Source organism: Globicephala melas, chromosome 3 (assembly GCF_963455315.2).
Source record: "Globicephala melas chromosome 3, mGloMel1.2, whole genome shotgun sequence".
In the NCBI taxonomy this organism is placed as follows: Eukaryota; Metazoa; Chordata; class Mammalia; order Artiodactyla; family Delphinidae; genus Globicephala; species Globicephala melas.
This window is the reverse complement of record NC_083316.1, coordinates 7,566,786-7,589,760: the sequence shown is the minus strand read 5'-3', so window position 1 is coordinate 7,589,760 and position 22,975 is coordinate 7,566,786. Positions and strand designations below refer to the sequence as shown.

Here is a 22,975-nt window from a genome sequence, read left to right as displayed (position 1 = left end):
ACTTTAAACGATTGTTTTGCCCATGGTTTGAATCTTCAGAAATAAAGATAAAAGGGAAAGATTAACTTTCTTTTGTTATGCTGGGACTGAATTTGCTTTAAGTATTCCAAGCATAAGTTCTCATAAGATCACATTAAATGAATGAGCAGGCTTCTATGTAATTAGTGTAAATTGCTCCTTTCAAAATGATTTTGCCATTGGTTCTAAACAAGTGGAGCTAAATTTTAGAGTCACATAAGTGTCACCTTTGAAAACTGACCAATAGAATTCTCTCTTTTTCTGGTGGTTATAATTACTGTTTTTCTTTTAAAGTTTTACCTTGGCATTAATGTGTTGGAAGCAGTCTATAATTCAAAGAAAAACTGGAGATTTTTACGAGATCAGCAATTCTGCTTGCAGTAGCCACAGCTTCTTTCCATTTTCCAAAGGACACATTTTAGTCAAGTTTATACACTTAAAGGGAACTCTCGCTAAGTGGAGTGAAATCAGCAATTAGGAGTGAATCCAAAAAGCAGTAAACCCCCATCATGCAAAGAAATCCGAGGTAATGATGATGTTGACATTGTATTTACATTAAATGCGACTTAGGAAAACAGCTGGTGATGAAAGGAAGGATGGAGCTGTTATTTCTGCTTTTCATTCTTAGCCCAGCCCAACAGGATTTTTTTTTCGACTGCACTTTAAGGTTTAAATATTTCCTTCTCCCTGTTGGCTCTTGATTCATAGGTGTGTTTTGCTCTTAAGATTCTCTTTGCTTATCTTCCTCCGTCTCCCTCTTCTCCCCTGTTGGCCAACAGGCCTGTTTGATTAATTAACCTAATCTGTGTTAAAAAAGAGAATCCATTCTTTGTCTACTTGCTGTGGTACCTTTCTGCCCAGAATTTACCAACAGCAGTGTACCTAAGTATCACCCGGGGCATTCATTCAGAAGGCAGCTTCCTCTGCCCCTCCTTCCAGCTCTGAGGATCCAGGGGGCTGGAAGGTGGTCCCAGAGTGTGAGCTTTTAACAAACAGGTGGTCTGCAGACACTCCTGTGGGAAAGACGCCCAACCATTGTCTTCCTTTCGCTGTTATTAAAAACAAAATAGTCTCTGCGTTTTCTTCTCTGCTGGAGGTGGGGAGAAGATAGACCTAGCAGAATAGTGACTTATTAGGTTATAAATATACATACAGTCTTCCCTTTTCCCATATTCCCTGAATGAGTCAACAAAGGAGTGTGATAAAAATTAACCAACCTCTTTGAGTGCATGTGTGTGCTACAAGTTTTGAGTGTTGAGAGCTTGTTTCCTAACCAGTCCCACATGGGGTCCATCAGAATTAGTTCACATAGTTACTCTTCATTCATCAAATATTTATTGAACCTACTGTGTGCCAGGGAGTATCCTAGACATTGGTGAAACGAAGATGCAGCAGTCTCTACCTGATAAAGACTTTAGAGCCTAGTGCAAGGGTTGGCAGGCTAAGGCCCCTAGGTTGGCCTCCTGATTTTTTAAATAAAGTTTTATTGGCACACAGCCACATCTGTTCATTTGCATATTGCCTGTGGCTGCCTTCCTGCTTTCACTGCGGAGATGAGTCATTCCAACAGGACCACAAAGGTGCAGTATTTGCTACTTAGCCCATGAAAAGATTTCCTCACTCCTGGCCTGGTGGATATGAGGAATACAAGCAATTAATTTCTCCAGGGAGGCCTGAATAAAGGGCCTTGGAAACACCAAGAGGAAAGAAAGGTGATGGTCCTTGGGGGTGAAAAGGGTTCACTGCGAAGGTGCTTTTTCAGTTGGGCCTCGGAGAGGAATTAGGGGTCTGGCAGGTGGGAGAGAGTCTTCCTGCCAGAAGGACCATAGAACGGGGAAGTCAGAGATCCTGATGACACTGAAAAGAACACACCTTGACTGGACCTGTTAATGACGGAGAGGAGGAGTAATTGTAGATGAGGCTGGAGAATTATATTATGGAGCAGCTGGGATTTCATCCTCTAGCCCAGTGGTTCCAATTCCGGCAGTCAGGAGAGTTGTCTGAGAAATCTTTCAAGAATGCTGATGGCCATGCCTCTCCTCAGAACATTTGAATTAGACTTTCTAGAAGTAATGTTGGAATATTTGGTTTAATCAAGCCTCTGGTAATCTCCTGGCCTGGAAAATTTGAGAACCTCTGCTAAAGACAGTAGGAACTCAGGAGATTTCTAAGGCCATACATTTACATGCTCAGGTTTGCATTAGGGAGGTGCTTCCACCATAACTGCGTGCAGTGTGCACTAGAGTTTGGAGGTATGGATAGCAATCGGGGGCTAGGGATCAGGAGACAGTAGTGAGAACTTCAACTTAGGCAGTGAAAGTGCAAATGGAGACAAGTCAGATTTGAGAAGTATTTCAGAGCTGAGTTTGACAGTGGTTGATGGCCAATCACGATTGGTGGCTGAGGGCAAGGGTCAAAGATAAGATTTGGGAGTGAGATTTGAAAGTGTGGCTTGTTGTAATGACATCAGCTGGGACTGAGCATTTGAAAAATGAGCTGTAATTCTTCGATTATTTGAAGCTACATGAGAAAAAAAATCTCAGATTTTACTAACTCTGAAGATAACCCAGAAAAATAGTGTATATGGAGATAATTTGAAGAGTGAATATTCCTAGGAAAGCATAGGTGAAAGGAATCATAGAATAACACGGTATTTTTTCAAATGAAAAATGATCTCTATTAACTGAAAAATGAAAGGAACAAATCAAATACCCAATGGACCAGCAAAAGCAGAAGTCGTGAGTTAAATTTAGAGCAGTTAAGTCACCATCTGTAACCCTCAAAGCACTCAGAGATTTGCACATAATATTTAGAACATAATAAAATTTAAATTATCAGTGTGATTACTGACAGTATTGATTAGTAACTTTGTCCCTAAATATGCTTATGGGAAAAGGTTTTTCTGGTTTCTTATCTCTGAAATTTGCTAACAGCACTGGTCTTAATTGTTGCATGCCACTAAAAATCCACCTTTGTTATTTGATTCTACTTGCAAAATAGTAAGAGGTTATCCATCTACTTCTGTGCCTTTTAATCTTGGTATTTAAACATATAAGAGCACTATTAAAATGGTTTGATTTTGGATTTGATGTATTCTTTGAAACCTATATATAGTAACCAAGACTTTTCAGGGGTTTAAAATAGACTTTTTGGGCTAGGTAATGAGATAAGCCAATACAATTTTGGGAGAGTGAGTACTAGACACGTATGGTAACAACAACAATAATAAAATCAGAATTATTTAAAATGTTTTATAGCCTAAAGTACATATATTTATTTTTTTTGAAGAGGGTTGAAAAAATTCTGACTGAGGAGGTAGCTCATAATATGACATTATAATATTATACATGTGTCACCATATTTCAAAATACATTAGCAAAGTACAAAAGTTAACATTCAAAAACTGTGATCGGAATGTGATACCACTATTTAAATATAGCACTATATCTTTAAAATAACTTGGTAATATTAAAACTGAATTAAGGTCCCAGAAACTTATGGGAAAAGAACTTTAAAGAGATATTTTCGGAATGGTTATAATAACAGAAAAAAATAAAGGCTCCTAGAATTTGTTTAGAATCAATCGGCATAGTGAAAGTCTTAGGAATAGCAAGAATAGATAGGTTTGTGAAGTACATGACAAGGTTACATGCTGAAATTAAATCTTCATATTCTTAAAATTTTGATGTGATTGAGATATTAAATATTTACATGTAGATAATTAAAATAATTTTTATGAAAACATTTTGTGCTATAAAGGATATAGTTACTACTTTAGCTTCAAAGTCACACTTATATTTTAATCTTTAGGTCTATCAATGCAACTGAAAATTCGGGAGTCATGTAGGAAGTCACAGTGTCAGGCTTTGTGCCAGTGGGTTATTGACAAAGTTAGGATAGAATCGTGCAGTGAACGGAAATCACAGAGCAGATGAAGCTGGCACAGGTACAGGTGAGACTAGCTTCACTATCACATTTACCCAAGTGGTCACAGTTTACGTGCAGTGGGTATTCTATCCTCAGATTGTTTCATCATCAACAATGGTCTAAACTTTTATTAAACAAAAAACATAAGTTTCTATCACTGTTGTTTAAAACATTTTTTATAGGTTTACTGTCTCTTTTCAATTTACTTGATTTTCTTAGTGCCAAGTGCAAGTCTGTCTTTCTTAATTATTCCATCTTCTGCTCCTCAGTTATAAGCAAGCCTCTGACCTACATGTTCAATAAGAACTTGGAATTTTTTCCTTTGATTTTATAGCTATATTCATCAGAGACCAACTGAGTTATTCTAAGAGAATGTCATTTTAAAACACCTGTGTCTTTCATAATTAATGGAGGTCAGAGTTGAGTTTTATAGTCTCTCTAGATAAAATGAATCATTTAGTTAATATGCTCATGATGGCTCAACCTTTTCTTTAATGCTGGCTGAATTTTATTACTTTACATGAAGACACAAATGAACTTTGTCTATTAAGGCCATCACTGCTACCTCAGAGACTATGTTGTTGTGCTTAGTGATTTGCTGCTAATAGGCCACTGGGGGATGTGATGAGAGGTAGGAATGAGTTATTCAGTCCTATAGTCAAAAAGAAATACACTCTGGTGAAGAGGGAGACCACACACTCAGGTGTCCAGTGGGGGAAGGATGAATGGGCTTCACAATTGTCAGTTTGTATCTGCCAAATTAAATGGCTTTGTGATTTGAATTATTCAGTTGATTGGATTTCTGTATTCCTCATATATCACTCCTAAAAGTAATACGGTTACTACATTTGAATGTGCAATGTCAAATTTTATTCCAAGGCATTTGAAAAAAAGTAAGTTCACACCAAGGAAAGAAGATCCCATACTTTCATTTACTATGGCCATAAAATTGAACCTTTACAGCCTGGTTAAACTCTTGCTTTGTACTTCTATGATGAGAGGGGGGACCTGGCAACAGAGACTAGCTCCCCTAAGCTACACAACTAATACGCTCCTAGAATCTAATCTCTTAACCTTCTGCACCACTGCCTTTCTCCCTGAAGAATATGGCTGTATTCCTCATCACTACCTATTTACATCTAGGGGTGTTAGGAAGATTAATGAGGCCACTTAAATATTTTGGGTTGCTCAAAGCATTGCCCTACTAGAGAAACTGACCTTATGTGAAACATTTGGTTAGCATTCCTTTTGGCTGGGAGCCAGAAGCATTACTCCTTCTTGTTGGAAAGGTTGGTAGCCTTTCTTGTGAACCTCACATATATTGTTTTTCCTCCTCTGTGTGCTTACAATTGTAAGGTAAAGTGGTTGCCTCTTCTGCAGTGCCCTGGAGAGCTGCCAATTGCAGGGAACCATAGATCTTACTTTAGTGCCCGAGTGACCCAGCATTTGGGAGTATCCATTTTTTATTCCCTTTAGAAGATTTTCTTTCTTTTTGTAACCTTTAACTTCATAGGTCGTTGACCTAAACTGTGATGGATCAAGCTGTCTTGGGAGATTTCTGGTCCCTCATGTTGCTAGCTGAGCTGGATTTTTTCCAAGCAAAAATACTTGGCATTGTATTTGGGACCAAATAGTTTAAGGACAGGGTTTTGCGAATACTGGAATCCACTCTATGTTTTGTCAGATTCTGAGGTCCAGGGAGGTGATTAGGGAATTCCACAAATTTTTCATGTATGTTTCATCCTTCACAATTTTTTAAAAAAATTGTTGAGAGGAGCTTCAAGATGGCGGAAGAGTAAGACACGGAAATCACCTTCCTCCTCACAAATACATCAGAAATACATCTACATGTGGAACAACCCCTACAGAACACCTACTGAACGCTGCCAGAAGACCTCAAACCTCCCAAAAGGCACGAAACTCCCCACGTACCTGGGTAGGGCAAAAGAAAAAAGAATAAACAGAGACAAAAGGATAGGGACGGGACCTGCACCAGTGGGAGGGAGCTGTGAAATAGGAAACGTTTCCACACACTAGAAGCCCTTTCACTGGCGGAGACCGGGGGTGGGCAGCGGGGGAAGCTTCGGAGCCACGGAGGAGAGCACAGCAACAGGGGTGCGGAGGGCAAAGTGGAGAAATTCCCGCACAGAGGATCGGTGCTGACCGGCACTCACCAGCCCGAGAGGCTTGTCTGCTCACCCGGCGGGGCGGGCGGGGGCTGGGAGCTGAGGCTTGGGCTTTGGTCGGATCCCAGGGAGAGGACTGGGGTTGGCAGCGTGAACACAGCCTGCAGGGGGTTAGTGCACCACGGCTAGCCGGGAGGGAGTCCGGGAAAAGTCTGGAACTGCCTAAGAGCCAAGAGACCATTTTTTCAGGGTGCGCGAGGAGAGGAGATCCAGAGCGCCGCTTAAAGGAACTCCAGAGATGGGCAGGAGCCGGGGCTATCAGCGGGGACCCCAGAGACAGGCATGAGATGCTAAGGCTGCTGCCGCCGCCGCCAAGCAGCCTGTGTGCAAGCACAGGTCACTCTCCACACCTCCCCTCCTGGGAGTTTCCTTAATTTCACTTTCAGATTTTTCATCATTAGTGTATAGGAATGCAAGAGATTTCTGTGCATTAATTTTGTATCCTGCTACTCTACCAAATTCATTGATTAGCTCTAGTAGTTTTCTGGTAGCATCTTTAGGGTTCTCTATGTATAGTATCATGTCATCTGCAAACAGTGACAGCTTTACTTCTTCTTTTCCGATTTGTATTCCTTTTATTTCTTTTTCTTCTCTGATTGCTATGGGTAAAACTTCCAAAACTATGTTGAATAATAGTGGTGAGAGTGGGCAACCTTGTCTTGTTCCTGATGTTAGTGGAAATGGTTTCAGTTTTTCACCATTGAGAATGATATTGGCTGTGGGTTTGTCATATATGGCCTTTATTATGTTGAGGAGAGTTCCCTCTATGCCTACTTTCTGGAGGGTTTTTATCATAAATGGGTGTTGAATTTTGTCAAAAGCTTGTTATGAGTAGTGCTAAGACTTGAATTGTCTCAAAATGATTTGTAAATGCACCTGTGAATGAACAATGATGACGAAATAATTGTACTGTAAGAATGATTCCCTTGTATGTGTGTGTGTGTTTGGTGCCAGTTAAATTAGAAAGGGACATTGGATGACTGACTAGTGACGCCATTTGGCACAATGGGATAAGGGACAGCAAAGTGTGTGTGGGGGGTCTTGTTTCTAATCATAGAACTTTCTCTGAATCCTAATAATCTTGGATAAATCACAGTGCACCTCCTAATTTACAGAAGTTTCCTCATCTAAAAGTTGAGGGGTATATACTTTCTAATGACAACCTAGCTCCAAATTCTTGGGTTCTATGATTTTTTTAGGTCAAAAAAAATTGAGGATGGGTTAAAAGATCACCACCTTACATCTTGTAACCCAGGAAATACCAAAGGAAAATTTCAAAACCTTGGTGCTTCTCTTTATTAGGGTCTTGGGCATGGTGATGGTGGTGGTGGTGATGGTATCTCATAATTACTGTGTTGTTTTTCCTAGTAAGCATGCCCCTCTTCTCTGCCCCTTCTTTTCTCCTATTGAATACCTCTGCCATACTGATTGATTACTGATGAGATGGTTGTGCGGGTACCATAGTTCTCAGATGTCTGTGGAAGGAAGAGTAAATGGTTGAAATCCACCTAGGTAATGCCTGGGGGAACAGAGGGGTCCCTTTTCAGACTGTTGGGACCTGAGAGGCAGAAGTGGCCAGCAGAGTTAGATTTTGTTGGAGAGAAATAGGCTGAGAGTGTGGCATGTTTGTCATCATAAATCAGTGTCTTCCTGTCTCAGTCCATTTGGGCTGCTCTTACAAAATACCACAGACTGGTGGCTTATAAACAGAGATTTATGTCTCACATTTCTGGGGCTTGGAGGTCCAAGATCAGGGTGTCAGCCTGGTTGGGTTCTGGTGAGGGTCCTCTCCTAGGTTGCAGATGGCCAACTTCTTGCTGCGTCCACACATGGTGGAAGGGGCAAGGGAGCTCTCTGGAGCCTCTTTTATAAGGGCACTAATCCCATTTGTGAGGGTTCCACCCTTATGACCAAATCACCTGCCAAAGGCCCTACCTCCTAATACCGTCACCTTTGAGGGTTGGATTTCAACATACGAATTTTGGGGAGAAATCAACATTCAGACCATAACACTTCCCCCGTGAAAAACACCTGAAAACGGGACCCAGAGAATGAGCTCTATACCTCCTTCTACCCTTAGCACAACGAGAGAGACTTGGAACTTTTCTGTCCAGTCACCCTGCCCATAGCTCCACAGAAAATCATGGACACTACCATCTTCTTTCCTCAGTTATGTGAAGGCCTTCCAGCTCTTCCTTAGTGTATGAGAGCTGCCTTTCTAGAAAGTTCTCAGAGACAGATACTGTAGTGTGGGCATTCATGCTTGTATACGTGTATGTGTGTGGGGCAGGGGTGGGAGGAGAGAAAGAGAGAGAGAGAGAGAGAGCCTTGCAATATCATCAAAGCTCTCAACCAATTCATTGATTAAAAATATGAATGGCTTCTTTTTTGGGAATATTTGTAGAAAAGTTTTTCTTAAAAGAGCCAGTGAGTTGGAAAGAGTGGGATGACTGGGTCCCAGAACCAAGACAAGATAAACAATGTTATCTTCTTTCCTAAAAATCCAGTGGTGCCGCCACCATCCCTACTGACAACAACCCCAATACCTGAACACACAGAGGTAAATGTGCCTGCTTATGCCCGTAACCTGCCATTGCTGGAGGGCGGAAATGCTCTTTCCTTCTCCCTAAATGGAGAAGATGCTGAGAATTTCAACATGGCTGGAAATTTTAATATTTTCCGTAAACTGCCTAGAAGTAGCTACTGTTAATTGAGTGCTGATAATGGCTCAGACACCATTATTCTAAGTGTTTTCCTTGGCTTTAAACCTCACAACAACATCGGGGGTAGATATGACTGTTAGCTCCATTTTACAGTTGAAAAGATTGAAGCATACAGTGCTCAGCTTTCCCCCTGCCCGCCCAGGTTGTCTGGTGGCAGAGCTTTGGCCTTTGCACAAATGTTCTTTTTTTTTTTTTTTAACATCTTTATTGGAGTATAATTGCTTTACAATGGTGTGTTAGTTTCTGCTTTATAACAAAATGAATCCATTATACATATACATATGTTCCCATATCTCTTCCCTCTTGTGTCTCCCTCCCTCCCACCCTCCCTATCCCACCCCTCTAGGTGGTCACAAAGCACCGAGCTGATCTCCCTGTGCTATGCGGCTGCTTCCCACTAGCTATCTATTTTACGTTTGGTAGTGTATATATATATGTCCATGCCACTCTCTCACTTCGTCCCACCTTACCCTTCCCCCTCCCCGTGTCCTCAAGTCCATTCTCTAGTAGGTCTGTGTCTTTATTCCCGTCTTGCCCCTAGGTTCTTCATGACCTTTTTTTTTTTTCTCTTCGATTCCGTATATGTGTGTTAGCATACGGTATTTGTTTTTCTCCTTCTGACTTACTTCACTCTGTATGACAGACTCTAGATCCATCCACCTCACTACAAATAACTCAATTTTGTTTCTTTTTATGGCTGAGTAATATTCCATTGTATATATGTCACACTTCTTTATCCATTCATCTGTTGATGGACACAAATGTCCTTAACCACTAGGCAACACTGCCCCCCGTAGTGGAGGGGCAGGGGCTGTTGGCAGCTTCCTGCAGCTGGAAGCCCACGATGTAGCCAGCCTGAGGGTAGGGAGCCGTGGCGCTCATAAAGGCAATGAGTGCGAGTGCGTCGGGGCCAGTAATTGCCTCTGGGGCCTCTTCTAAGCCCATCATCTGAAAGATTTATCTGTGTGTACGTGTAGATCTCTAAAGTCTCTTAGAGCAGTTGTGCTGGTATCTGTTCCACATCACGTGAGAGCCTGGCAACTCTTCGAATGCCAGGCAGCCTCCAGTGGCGTTTACCTTGGCAGCTCGGCTCCGCTCCCCCGTGTCTGCGCTGAGTTCTCATTCCTTCCGCCGCAGGACGACCTTTCTGGTGGAAAACTTGCAGACTAAACAGAAGTAGACTCTGCTGCCACATTCCCTCCTCAAAGGCATCCTGAGCTCTGCGTAGAGGGATGATTCGACTGTAAGGAAAGAGAGGGGACGCTTCTCCCAATGGCTTTGTGAGGGAAGCGCCACGTGCCACGCACTGCTTCTCTGGTGTTGTTTCGGAGGTTAAATTGGAGGCTCAGAAAGAGTATGTTGAACAAGCCATTGTAGTGGTTGAGGAGGCAGTTTTCAGCGTGCAGGATGGCAGTGTTCCCGTGGCGGGGGGCACATTGTGAGAACACTGAGCGCGCAGGGGGCGCTGCCTGGGACTCGTGAGCCCGCCCTAAAGGTGATTGGAATCCCTTCTGTTCCTCCGGCAGTGCATGCGTGCTACTGGTAGCAGCCTGCCCGGGATGGAGTCGTCCCTGTTGATTTGTGCTCCCCGTTGCATCCACACCATAGGGATGTTTCTTGGTTCTCTCAGGGCTGTGCCCATGGCCTGTCGTGGCTGTCCCTTGTCACCTCTACTGGGACAGCGTGTTCACTTCTGACATCTGCCCGCCTTCCCAGAGAATGAAAGTCATTTACTTTTGTTTCTTGCTGGTGCCGGGGGAGTTTTGTTATTCTCCTGATGCCACAGTAATCACCTTGGACCAGTCCATTATAACAATAGCCTCAGCTTCTCCGAGACCCCTCCCCACTCATGCGTTCTGAGGGGCTGCTTCCCACTACATGCCAATTTCTCCCTGCCATCGTTGCTCACACCTGGGTGGACCTTCTCCGCCATCCATCCTTGGGTTGCTTTCCTGCTGCACCAGCTTCTCATCTACATGATGTTAAGGAGATGTTCGTTCATGGCTTGAGCTGGAGGCCAATCCCTTGTTTCTAAAAGTCACAACAGTGCAGTTCAAAGTCTCACGTGACTGCTACATCCCCCCCCCCCCCCCCCAGCTCTGCGGATCTCTGTTGTGTATTTCACGGTTCTTCCCCTTCGTTGTTGAAAGCTGATCGCTTCCTTTTCTCTGGCTTCCTCTTTCACGCTTGGGCAGCCAGAGCTGACTCTTTCAAACAGTCAGACAGACAACAAGTTCATGCTTCTAAACTTATTACACACTGAATCCATCCAGCGAGGCAGAGCAGTGTAATGCTCAGACCATTGGTGAATTCAAAACCTGGATGTGTTTTAATTATACAACATGGTGAATGTAGGTGATCTGTCAGGATAAAGGCTCGTGAAGAGTGGTTTTATATCATCTTGCTTAACTTAAACTCAGTTTCAGCATTAAAGACCCACTTCCGCTTGTCCATTTCACATCGATTAAGAGAGCTGATTAATAATTTAGATATACCTTAGTCCCCACCCCTTATTCCTTAGCTTTCTCACCAGTCTCAAATGTGTGTTTCTGTTGACGTATTGAACGTCTCTTTGAACTCTGAGTTCCAAGGAAAACTGTGTGACACACAGTCTTAGCAGGAGATTGCTTCAGAAGCCAAAAATTGTTGGGTTTTTTTCCCCTTATTCTCATAATTTTTACGTACTGTAATTTTTTTAGATCTATTAAAAATGAAACTGCTCTCTTTTTGTATTTTGTAGAAACTACCTCTTCAGATTACAGCTTGAGGATTTGTCTCTGATCCAGGTAGGTGCAATTTATTTTTCTCAAACTTTCATTTTTTATCTCAATTAGCTCCGTGTTTGAGGGGATGAAGACAGATGTATGTGAAGGTATTAATCAAGCCAGAGCAGACCGTTCCTTCCTCAGCAGGTCAGGCCATGGGATGCCTGGCTGCCCTCTTTGACATGAGTCATCACCTGCCTTAATTCCCAATTAGCCCTCTTCCTACTGTGCGGCCTCTCCTCCTTTCATGGGTATCACCCTGATTTACTCTTCCCCAAATGATAGATAATTCAAAGGGCATTTCCTCAATGTTAGGAAGTGGCCTTTTCCCCCTAGTTAGAATCATCATTGATTATTTAGTGTGATGCATCCAGCCACCATATTCTTGTAAAAATCAGCCCCCTTTAGAAAAACACCTTTGTTTCCTCTTTATTATTTATAATTAAATAAATATGACTCTACGGCTTAAAAACCACATATAGGGCTTCCCTGGTGGTGCAGTGGTTGGGAGTCTGCCTGCCGATGCAGGGGACATGGGTTCGTGCCCCGGTCCGGGAAGATCCCACATGCTGCGGAGCGGCTGGGCCCGTGAGCCATGGCCGCTGAGCCTGCACGTCCGGAGCCTGTGCTCCGCAACGGGAGAGGCCACAACAGTGAGAGGTCCGCGTACCGCAAACAAACAAACAAAAAAACCACATATAACAAAGAATTAGTGATGATAGATAAAAATGAAATTTACCTACTTGTGTTTTTTTGCGGTTTGAAGGAGGAGGAACCTGAGATGCTTATGCCTGGATAGAGTGTTTATTTTAGTGGCAGATCTGAACCACAAAGGCCCACTTCACCCTGTTAGTCTTTTAGAAGGGTCTCCTTGGAGAAGGACAGGGTCATGGCATAAATACCCACTTCACCAAGATTCTGGAATTCCCCATGGAGCATGCCAGAATCCTTGGGCTATGTGTAGTTCGGAAAAATTCTTTAATCACCCTCATCTACCAGAGTTCTAAGAAGTGATTGGAGAGAAGTTTATATTATTTTCTTCTCTTATGTGATGCTGATATTTGGGAACATTCAGGAAACTTTAGATCTAGGGTTTAATAGTAAATCTATGTTTTATTCACCAGGTCTTTAAAATAAGCCAGTACCCCCCAGAAAACTAATATTGATAAAGCACTTTGAAAACCCATAGACCTGGATTTGTGATCTAGCTCTGTGACTCCCAGCAATTGGGGGTTTCCTCATCTGTGGAATGACCACAAAACACTACCAACCCCATACTGTCTTTGCTAGAATTAAATAGAGTAAGGCATGCACAAGAGATAAGGCATAGTACTTTTGCAACAAATGTTAATCACTTTTGTTTTTTAAAAGTGATAACAATAAATAATAACTTCTTATAATTATTTCATCACACTGGACAATGAATTGTCTTTCCACTGCAATTTGGTAATATAAGTGAAGTCTTTAAATGAGTTGATCATTGGTAAAATTATGAGTGTATTAATAAGAACTCAGAATGATCAGCAGTTAATGCAGAATACCATTTTAAAGCTCTGGTTTTAAATAATCTTTTATAAAATATATAGATCATTCGATAGGATTATGCTCATTTTGATTCTCAGGGTATAGTATATTATTTGGCATCCTGTGTGTGCCGAAAAAGTGAAATGTGCAGATATGTGTGTGTGCGCCAACGTATGTTTCCATATCCATGTGCATTGATTTCCTAGTTTCCCAGCTCCTGTGGCTGAGAAGGTCTAGAATATTGTCATTCTAATAGCAATGAGCACACTTAATACCCAGTACTTGGTTTCTAAATTTCATTCTCCATTAAAACGAACCAAGCCTTGGGACTTCCCTGGTGGTCCAGTGGTTAGGACTTTGAGCTTCCACTGCAGGGGGTGTGGATCACTGGTCAGGAACTAAGATCCCACATGCTGTGTGGCCAAAAATAAAAAAAAAAAGAACCAAGCCTTCTTGGAGAAGTAGCTGATTCCAGGGCCTGGACAACCAAAGTTCCAGATAAGCCTGGAAGATTTTGATGTTTCAGAAATTAAGGGAGTACTCAAAGAATGATGAGACCAGGTCAAAAGGTTATAGGAGCCAGCTTGATGTGGGCTCACTGAAGAAATCTGGGACAATTTGATTGTTAGAATAAGTAATGATAGTATCAGGTTATAACACAGTGAATCAACTATGAGTAAATACTATGAGTAAACACTAACATAAAAATAAATGAATAAACAAATGAGACAGAAGGGACTGCTCTTCCTTACTCTAAAATGCCAACTAATAAATGTTGAAGGAATGATTTAATTAGAAAATTATAATTTGACAACACTCACACTAAAAACTGATTCAGGCAAAAATGATCAATGGATGCAAAATTTGTGGGTGAGAGTTTGATGATGACCAAGATAGCTATATAGTCTCAAAGTCTTTACCTATAAAATACGTATTAATTGCCAGAGGAAAACCTGTGACTTGATAATGAAGATAGCTGACCAGTACCATGATAACCAGCTAGTTAAAGGTACTTTCGCTAGGAATGGGGCAAAGAGTTAGTATAAGCTTCCTGATTAGATGCACTGAAAAGGCCACAGCAAGATTTCCACGATATTAAAGCCAAAAATTATAACCAGTTTCATCATGAGGAACCATCACACAGACCAAACCTGAAGGCCATTCTACAAAAAACTGGTCTCTACTCTTCAAAAATCACCAAGTCAAAAGAAAAAAGAGCTATTCTATCATAAAGGGGAAAAAAAGTACACATGTCAACTGAATGAAACATTTGATTCAAATTGCATCTTGGAACAGGAAAATAATTTTTTCTTGTTGTAAAGGACACTCTTGGGACAACTGGTGAAATTTTACTGTCTGCGGAGAAGATAGTAGAAATGTATTAATATCCTGACTTTGGTAACTGTAATGTGATTATGAAGGAGAATATCTTTGTTCTTTAGACAAACCTTCTGAGATAAATAAGGGTGAAGAGTATCATTTCTGAAACTTATTCTGAGGTGATTTAAAAAATTACTCTATGTGTATATACATATATATATATGTTTATGGGCATACACATGCACACACACACGCATGCATGCATGCACACAGAGAGAAAGAATGATAGAACAAGTACGATAAAATGTTAATGAGGGAACTCTAAGAATCTAGGTGAAGGGTTTATGAGAGTCCATTGAACTTTGCTTGCAACTTTTCTCGATGTTATTTTGAAATAAATAGCTGCAAAAAATCAGGAGATGCATTTGCCATTACTGTGTGTATAATGTTATTTTAGGGGCAAGGGAACTAACTGTAGTTTCCTCATTATTGCTTCTCATTGTCATGACTACCTTTTGGTGGAAATCAGGTTGAGGTTACTGATGAAATTGAAGTGTTCTTATTGAGGTTTGGAAAACTCATCAGCATCACCTCCTGGTAAGAGAGAGCACAGGCTGCTGACATAGGGCCAAGCAGGATGACAGGGGCTTTCCGAATGGAAGCTTTGACAACACGGCCCTAATAACAGACGTCAGACCACGCGGTGCGGTGGGTACACACAGCGCCACCCTCCTCTGTTGTGCTTCGTGGTTGTGTACGATGCTCTGCAGCTTACCTTTCACTCACTGTGGAGAGAGGACTCTGGGAATTCTTTAGGACAGACTGCTTTTTCATACATGTCTCCAGTTAAGTTGTCCTTTTGATTTCTATGAATACTTTATTTTAAGTTAAATGACCGTTTCTAAGGGTAACAAAAAAGGCTAAGCACACTGATCAAGAAAGGGCTGTACTGGTGTTACAAACAGCACTGTCCAGTAAAGACATAATGTGAACCTCATGGGTAGTTTAAGATTATCTGATGGTCACATTGAAACAAGTACAAAGAAACAGGGGACAATTTTTTTATTGAGCTATAGTTGATGTACAATATTATATAAGTTTCAGGTATACAGCATAGTGATTCACAATTTTTAAAGGTTATATTTCATTTATAGTTATTATAAAATATTGGCTATAGTCCCTGTGCTGCAATATATCCTTGTAGCTTATTTATTTTATACATAGTAGTTGGTACCTCTTAATCCCTTCGGGGGAAATTATTTTTAATATATTTTGCTTGTTATATCTCAAGTAATATCATTTTAACATGTAATAATTACAAAAAAATAATGAGATACATTTCTTTATTTTAATTGTATTAAGTCTTCAAACTCTGGGGTGTATTTCACTCTTAGAGCACATGTGAATTTGGACTAGCCACCATTCAAGAGCTCAGTGGAGCTGTTGCTACCCAACTGGACAGTGCACTTTAAGATCATGAGAAGCAGAAGTGTTTATGACTTGTACGCCTTCAGTTATGTTGTAGAAATATTGTTTTCTCCAGGGACCATCCGGATTAATTTGGATATAGTAGGCTAAAACTTTTCTCCTTCCTTCTCTCTTTGAAGATAGAAAGTAATTGTTGAAACATGGGAAAATGAGGAAGGAAGAGCAATTTGCATGAACAGTGGAGAGAATTAGAACTGAGAATCAGTGACAGCCCTTATTTAACAGCAGACAACGCTTCGTTTGACCTGGCCCCTCTCTGCCTGACAGCAGGGTCCACTTCCCAGGGGCAGCCCCCCATCACCTCGGGATACTTCCCTGTGTCTGTAATGCCAAGCTGCTTATAGCTTCCCAGACTGGAGGCCATTTCCCAACTTTTAGCATCTTCTCATGTCCTCTTTCTTGTGAACAATTTTAACCCCATCCTCTCCTCGATCTAGAAGAAGACCGCCAATCCTTCGGTCTCACTTTAACTGTCACCTCTTTGTAACCCACCTTGAGTCTGTTTGGGCTGATGACCCTCGGATGCATTTCATAGGCTCAGCCTTTATTTCTGACGAGCCCCTCTTGTCTCAGATTGAAATTCACTCTGTGCTGTGAGGAGGGTTTGAATTGTTGTCTCCTCAGTATTAGATGAAAGTAGATCATTAGATGCAGTTACCTGGCAGGTGATAGACTCAAGACAAATGTCTGTGAAAGTTTGAATCCCTTGATATTTAATACATATGTTCACTCTGCAACTTTTTAAAACTTATCATTAGTAGGGCATGGGTGAATTTCATATTTTTGTCCCTAAATTCAAGAGAAGGAAAGTAATGAAAGCCAGCGACGAGAGCAGTGAGGAATGCCTGCTGGAAGAGGCATCCTAAAACACACGTGTGCATACTCTCACCCCACAGGAAGTTTCTAGGACAGTATACGTATTTCCTGACTCTGATCCATTCCTTTCTTATGTACCAGTCACCTGTCTGCTCGATACTGCTCTGCACTTTTCTTCTGCCCTAAATTCTTCTGCCTGGACATTGTTTTAGGATCAGTAATGAGAAAGCAGTTGTTGAACAAGGTTCCTTTTTTTTCCTTCTATTTAGTGATTTTCACAGAGTTCTAAGCCCCTCCCCCCAGTCAATGACCCCCAAATTCGATGCGCTAGTGTGTGTACTTCAGCCAGCACAGTTCCCAGCTGCAGCGGGAGCATGATGCACACCTGTGGTGCATCCTTCCATCTTCCCTTCCTCACACCAAGGTGGTCCCCACACAGTGACTTGATTATCCCAACTTCCGTTTTTAGTGAGAGGAGAAGAAGAGTCCCAGCTCTTCTTCCTGCCCAAGCGGTGAGGGCAGGGTGGGCCATGGGCTGCCGGCATTATCCACAGGAGCACGTTGTCCATCCAACGTGGTTGTGCCTTGCGACTCAGCTTGTGGAACCATGTGGAAACCCACTGATAAGAAAAATGGACTTTTGTGAAGTGGCTTTAGAGTGAGAAAACGAACTATGAGGTCAGACTGCCTGATAAGCTTGATACTGACCACAGTCCGGAACGGGCATCAACAGAACCCCGAATCAAGGGTTCTTTTCCCCTTTTTCTCCCTAATAAAGTTGAGACGTCACTAGTGGAGTTTCTGAAGCAGTCAAGGTTTGAGCAAGGATCGGGTCGGTACATGGTTATTATTACCCCCAGTGAACATTATCTGTTTGAGGTAAGTCCCTTAGCATCACCACAAAAATATTCACATATAAATATACCATGAGGTAGAATGGCTCTATATGGAATATTGTGATTTTTCAAACATACCTCAGTGTATTAAAGTGAAAGACCAAGAGTTGCTTTGAAGGAAACAAAACCTGTTTTTCATCAATGACTGGAGAATCAAATATTCATGTGACGTCACTTATAAGGTGTCTTTCCACTCGGAGGCTGTGATAAATCTTGCAACTCACCGTGTGCTGAAATGTAGACATCACGTCTTGGAAACCAGTCACTTTCAGGCACAGTGACAGAGGATGTGGAGGTTTCCCATCAGGCGTCTCTCCTACTTCTTGTCATGGTAACAGATCCATCTCTTCAGCGTCACTTTTCTTCTTGCCTTGATCACAGCGGTTATGTTACAAGAACAAGCTTTTTGGAAAATATAGAAATGCAGCCGGCCCTAAGATGAATTGACAGCATTTGCCCATCTGGGATCGTGCCTGGGATGGCCCAAGGTAGAGGTGCGCTGAGCACGGTCCTAAGAACACAAAGAGACTGCAGCTCATTTCACCTCAATGTCTTCCTAACAGTCTTTTGGGAAATTGCTCAAAATCCATTTTTATATTGCTTTGTTACTGAGGGAAAGGAATTCACAGCTTGTTTCTCACTCACGACTGCTGGAATAAGCAGAAAAATTGCAATCTGTGTTCCAGTTTACCACCTGCCTCTCTCTGGTTTCTAAATTGAAAACTGTTATGTCTCTGACGACCTGGTCAATATTGGTGGAGAATTCTCTCCAAAGTTAAGGTAAATGTTAACTTTGTTTCTTGTATATTTGGGTTTGGGGAATTGCCTTTCAACTCTAGTCATTTCTAAATCGGTGTTTCTCAATTAGGGGCTGTTTTACCTGCTGAAAACATCTGGTTGTCACCACTGGAGGGGGACGTGCTAGTGGCATCTAGTGGGTAGAGGCCAGGGACACTGCTAAATGTTTTACAATGCACAGGTCAGCCCCTCGCCGCTCAGCAAAGAATTTCCTGGCTCAGAATGCTAATAGCACCAAGGTTGAGAAACCCTATGTTAGGTGATCACTGCCTCGGCTTCCACATGTTTTGAAGAAGCCACTTTTTGAATCTGTGATGTTAACATGTCTTGATTGAATCCAGAAGATCTTTGATATGCTTGGGGTATTTTCCTCTTTAGATTCCTTTGTATTTTTAACCAAACACGTGTATGAGCCCTTAGTGGCCATTTCTAAAGAAGCTGCTGGGATTCTTGAGTATAAATTGCTTCTTTTTATTAATATGAAATTAAATTTAAAAATAGAGTCAATTTTATAATACCAGTACCCTCTCTAATGGGTCATAACAATTTGATACAACTACCTTCTGTTGGAATTCTTCTGTATAATTTAAAGAATGATATTTTAATTAGTAATTTAGAGTAACTATTCAAATGAGATATTTGTATTGATTAATTTTTTAAATCTTGTCTTATATTTATATTGGACGGGGGAGAGTGGTCTCCCATGTAGTTATCCACAGTCATGATTCTAAACTTTATTTCTTTTTTGCCTTCTTTATCAAATATGTTCTTGAAATCATAGTGTTAGAGAAGTGGCAGGGATCTTAGAGATTAAAGAGCTTAGAAATCTTTATTAAAACCTTTCAGGGTTTCAGAAACTAAAACTTGATGACCATAGTTACAGTTTTACTGGAACACAGCCATGCCCATTCATTTGCATATTGCCAGCCCATGGTCATCATTAATACATCTTATTGGAACACAGACATGTGCATTCCTTTGGATGTTGTCTGTGGCTGCTACATCAACTGGGTTGGCCAGTTGTATCAAGTAACGTCTGGGATACAAATCCTAAAGTATTTACTATCTGATCCTTTAAGGAAAAGTTTGTCGCCTGGTACTAGTACAGATCAAGTTCTCAGTGAGTATTTCCTGGTGAGTGAACACAGGATAATGCAGTGTAATTCTTTGTCTTTGCTTTTCTTAGGACAATATTTGGTTGTTTGGACAACAGTGTTAATTTTGACTCCCTGGGCTATAATTTCATGGTCCTCCCTAGACTGTGACCCATAGGTTGGGAACCCATAGTGTCACCACTCATCCCCAGATTCTTGTCTCTTCCACTCCCTTGGTGAAAATTCCCTGTCAGGAGCTGTTTCATCTACCTGTTTATTGAAACACATTTACTTTCCTTTTCTCATAACTTCTAAGAGGATTTATAGTTGCTAATGTACATTTTGTGTAGATGAGGACTCAGATTTTACTAGTTTCAGAGAATATTAGTCACGTTGAACGAATGCTGTTAACAAACAGCCCTTCACCCTCAGTACCTAAACGCACACTCAGAAGCCTTATTTCTTACTTCCGTGATGATTGTCCAGGGCAGCAGCTGTAGGGGCTCTGTTCTATGCTGCCATCCAGGAGCCCAGGGTGTTCTGCTCGTGGTGCCTCCATCTTCAACCCACACCTCCAGAGCAGCACAGAAGGAAGTGTGGAGGATCGCACAGGGGAGACCTCCATGGGCCAGGCCAGGAGATGGCATGCCTCCCTCCCTCCCAGTGGCCACCACTAGGTCACATGGCCTCAACCAACTGCAAGGAGGCTGGGATTATAGTTTGTCTGCATACCTGGGAAGAAGCAGAAGACTCAGACCTTCAGACATCCATTGGCATTCATTAGCATTTTCTCCCAGAAGGTGCTAGAAAAACAAGATTAGCACCTAAGGATGCACTGAACTGATCCTGTTGTCTGCGCCTACCCCCCCGCCATTCCAGCAATTCTAATTTTCTACTACACACACAGATTTATCCACGCGTCTAACATTTCTGTAAATAACAAAGAAGGGATACGTTGAACAAACCACTTAACCTCTTTGGACCTCAGTTATCTTGATGGTGCGTTGGGAGGGCAGAGTCAGGGAGAGGAGTAGGCTGGATCATCCCTGCAGTCCCTTCCAGCGTTAAAATCTTAATATGTGCCATCCTTCTGCTGACTCTTCCTTCTGTCACTGCTTAAATGTGACTCTTGGGTTCCTCCTTCTTTACGGAAAACTTTCCCTGTAATGGAAAACTTGGCATTGTGCTTATTCGATGTAACTTTAATGACCTAATTTGTCATAAGATAATGAGGACAGGGCTTCCCTGGTGGCGCAGTGGTTGAGAGTCCGCCTGCCGATGCAGGGGACGCGGGTTCGTGCCCCGGTCCGGGAAGATCCCATATGCCGCGGAGCAGCTGAGCCCGTGAGCCATGGCCGCTGAGCCTGCGCATCCGGAGCCTGTGCTCCGCAACGGGAGAAGCCACAACAGTGAGAGGCCCGCATACCGCAAACAAAACAAAACAAAACAAAAAAGATAATGAGGACAACAACAGTAATAGGCGACAGCATTTACTGTGCCCTTACTGAGTACTCAGCTCTTCACATACATCATCTCAGTTTTGTTTTCTCAGTGGCACTAAGGTGTAGGTATTATTTTCAGTATTTTACAGAGGAGGAGATGAAGCTTGGAGAGTTTATGTGATTTAGCCAAGGTCACCTGACTGGTTTGTGGCAGAACTACCTCCTAAACTTTAAGAGAATAAACTTTATTCATCTACACCACTGAATTTATGACATTTTATTACAGCAGCCACAGGAAAGTAATGCCCATGACCTCTATTTCTTATATCTTGCAGTCAGGCTGGTGACCTAGGAAGACTAGTAAGAGTATCCAGTCTCCTTGCTCCAGGGTTCCGTAAACGACCCAAGTGCAGCTAATTAGTGGCCTTAAAGGACTTTCAAATATGCCCTGAAAGAAACAAGGCTAATCTCTTTTCTTTGCAAGCGTAAGCTTGAAGGATGATGTCACTGTAGGCTGTGTGCAGCCATTTTGTCCCCATGTGGTGTCTGCTGAAGAATAAGGCCCAACAGAGGCTATCATAACTAGAAATCAGCACTGTTGAATTCTTACAGCATACTCTGAATCCCTGGGCTTGTCTGTGCTTGAATCTGGGTTTCTCATATTGTACTTCCCAGTTACAACATATTTTAAACCTTTTGCTTTTGGCTTAAACCAATTGGAGTTTAGTTTTTATCACTTGTCACAGTGATAGTGACAAGTTCTAAGGGCTTGGTTAAAATGATTTTAATTTTGTCTCATGTTAATGTTAACACTTCTCAAGATAGATTAGAATGCCAGTGTACTCTTATTTTAAGACTCCTGAAGCGTATGAATATACCACCTAAAATTTGTCTACCCTTTGAGAAAAGAGGCTGTCTTAGAGCGTTGGGTCTAAAGTGTGATTTGGGTCACCAAGTGTGATTCTCTTCTGTTTACAATAAATGTTACCATTGGTTAAGGGAGTCCCTTAGCTCTGAGAAACACACTTGGCTCATAAATGCAGATCTCAAAGAATTCATTTGGAAGTCACATTTAGACCAGCAGTTCTGTCCTTTAGAAAGCATACAAGTTAAGTCTGAACATACGATCCTTTGGGTGGCATATTCATTTCCTAGGGCTGCGGTAATAAATTGCCCCAAATTTAGTGGCTTAAAACAAGAGATACTTATTCTCTCACAGCTCTGGAGGTCAGTAGTCTGGAATCGAGGTGCCAGCAGGGCCACACTGCCTTCAGAGGCTCTAGGGGAGGAAGCTTCCTGCCTCTTCCAGCTTCTGGCGACCCCAGGAGTTCCTGGGCTTGTTGGTGCGTCACTCTGTTCTCTCGCTCATCTTCATATGATCCTCTCCATGTGTCAGAGTGTCTCAAATCTCCCTCACCTTTCTTGTATAAGGATACTCGTCATTGGATTTAGGATTCCTCGGATAATCTAGGGGGATCTCATCTTGAGATCCTTAATTAGACTTGCAAAGATCCTTTCTCCAAATAAGGTCACATTCACAGGTTCTGGGTAGATATATCCTTTTTGTGCGGCCATCAATTCAGGGGGTCTTTAGAAGACATCTTTCCGAGTTTATGCCTCTTTGTTTCAAAGAGATCCTACCTATTCATGGTGCTCTGAGGCTTCTCCTTGTGCTATAGCTGCGAGTATTTTTTTTAACGACTCTTCCTTTTTTCCTCTGTCTCAGGGTTTCTTAACCTCAGCATTATTGACATTTAGGTCAGATAATTCTTTGGGGTTCTTTTCTGGGGGGGGGCTGTCCTGTGCACTCTAGGATGTAGGGTAGAGGCATCAGGCCTGACCTCTGTATACTAGATGCCAGTAGCGCCTTGCCTCCCAGTTGGGACACCAAAACTGTCTCTAGACATCACCAAATGTCCCCTGGGGGGCAGAATCATCCCCACTTGTGAAGCATGGCTCTATCCCCACATCACCCAAT

At 42.0% G+C, this 22,975-nt stretch overlaps 1 protein-coding gene across 8 annotated transcripts in view; it reads left to right on the top strand.

The window, feature by feature from the left end:
- SEMA5A (semaphorin 5A) overlaps window positions 1-22,975 on the top strand; it is a 479,287-nt gene that overhangs the window by 227,581 nt on the left and 228,731 nt on the right. For all 8 annotated transcript variants that reach the window (XM_030856554.2, XM_060295649.1, XM_060295648.1 and 5 more), the window contains one exon: window positions 11,595-11,640. In XM_030856554.2, the coding sequence (XP_030712414.1) occupies window positions 11,595-11,640 (46 nt within the window). The remainder of the gene's footprint in view (window positions 1-11,594; window positions 11,641-22,975) is intronic.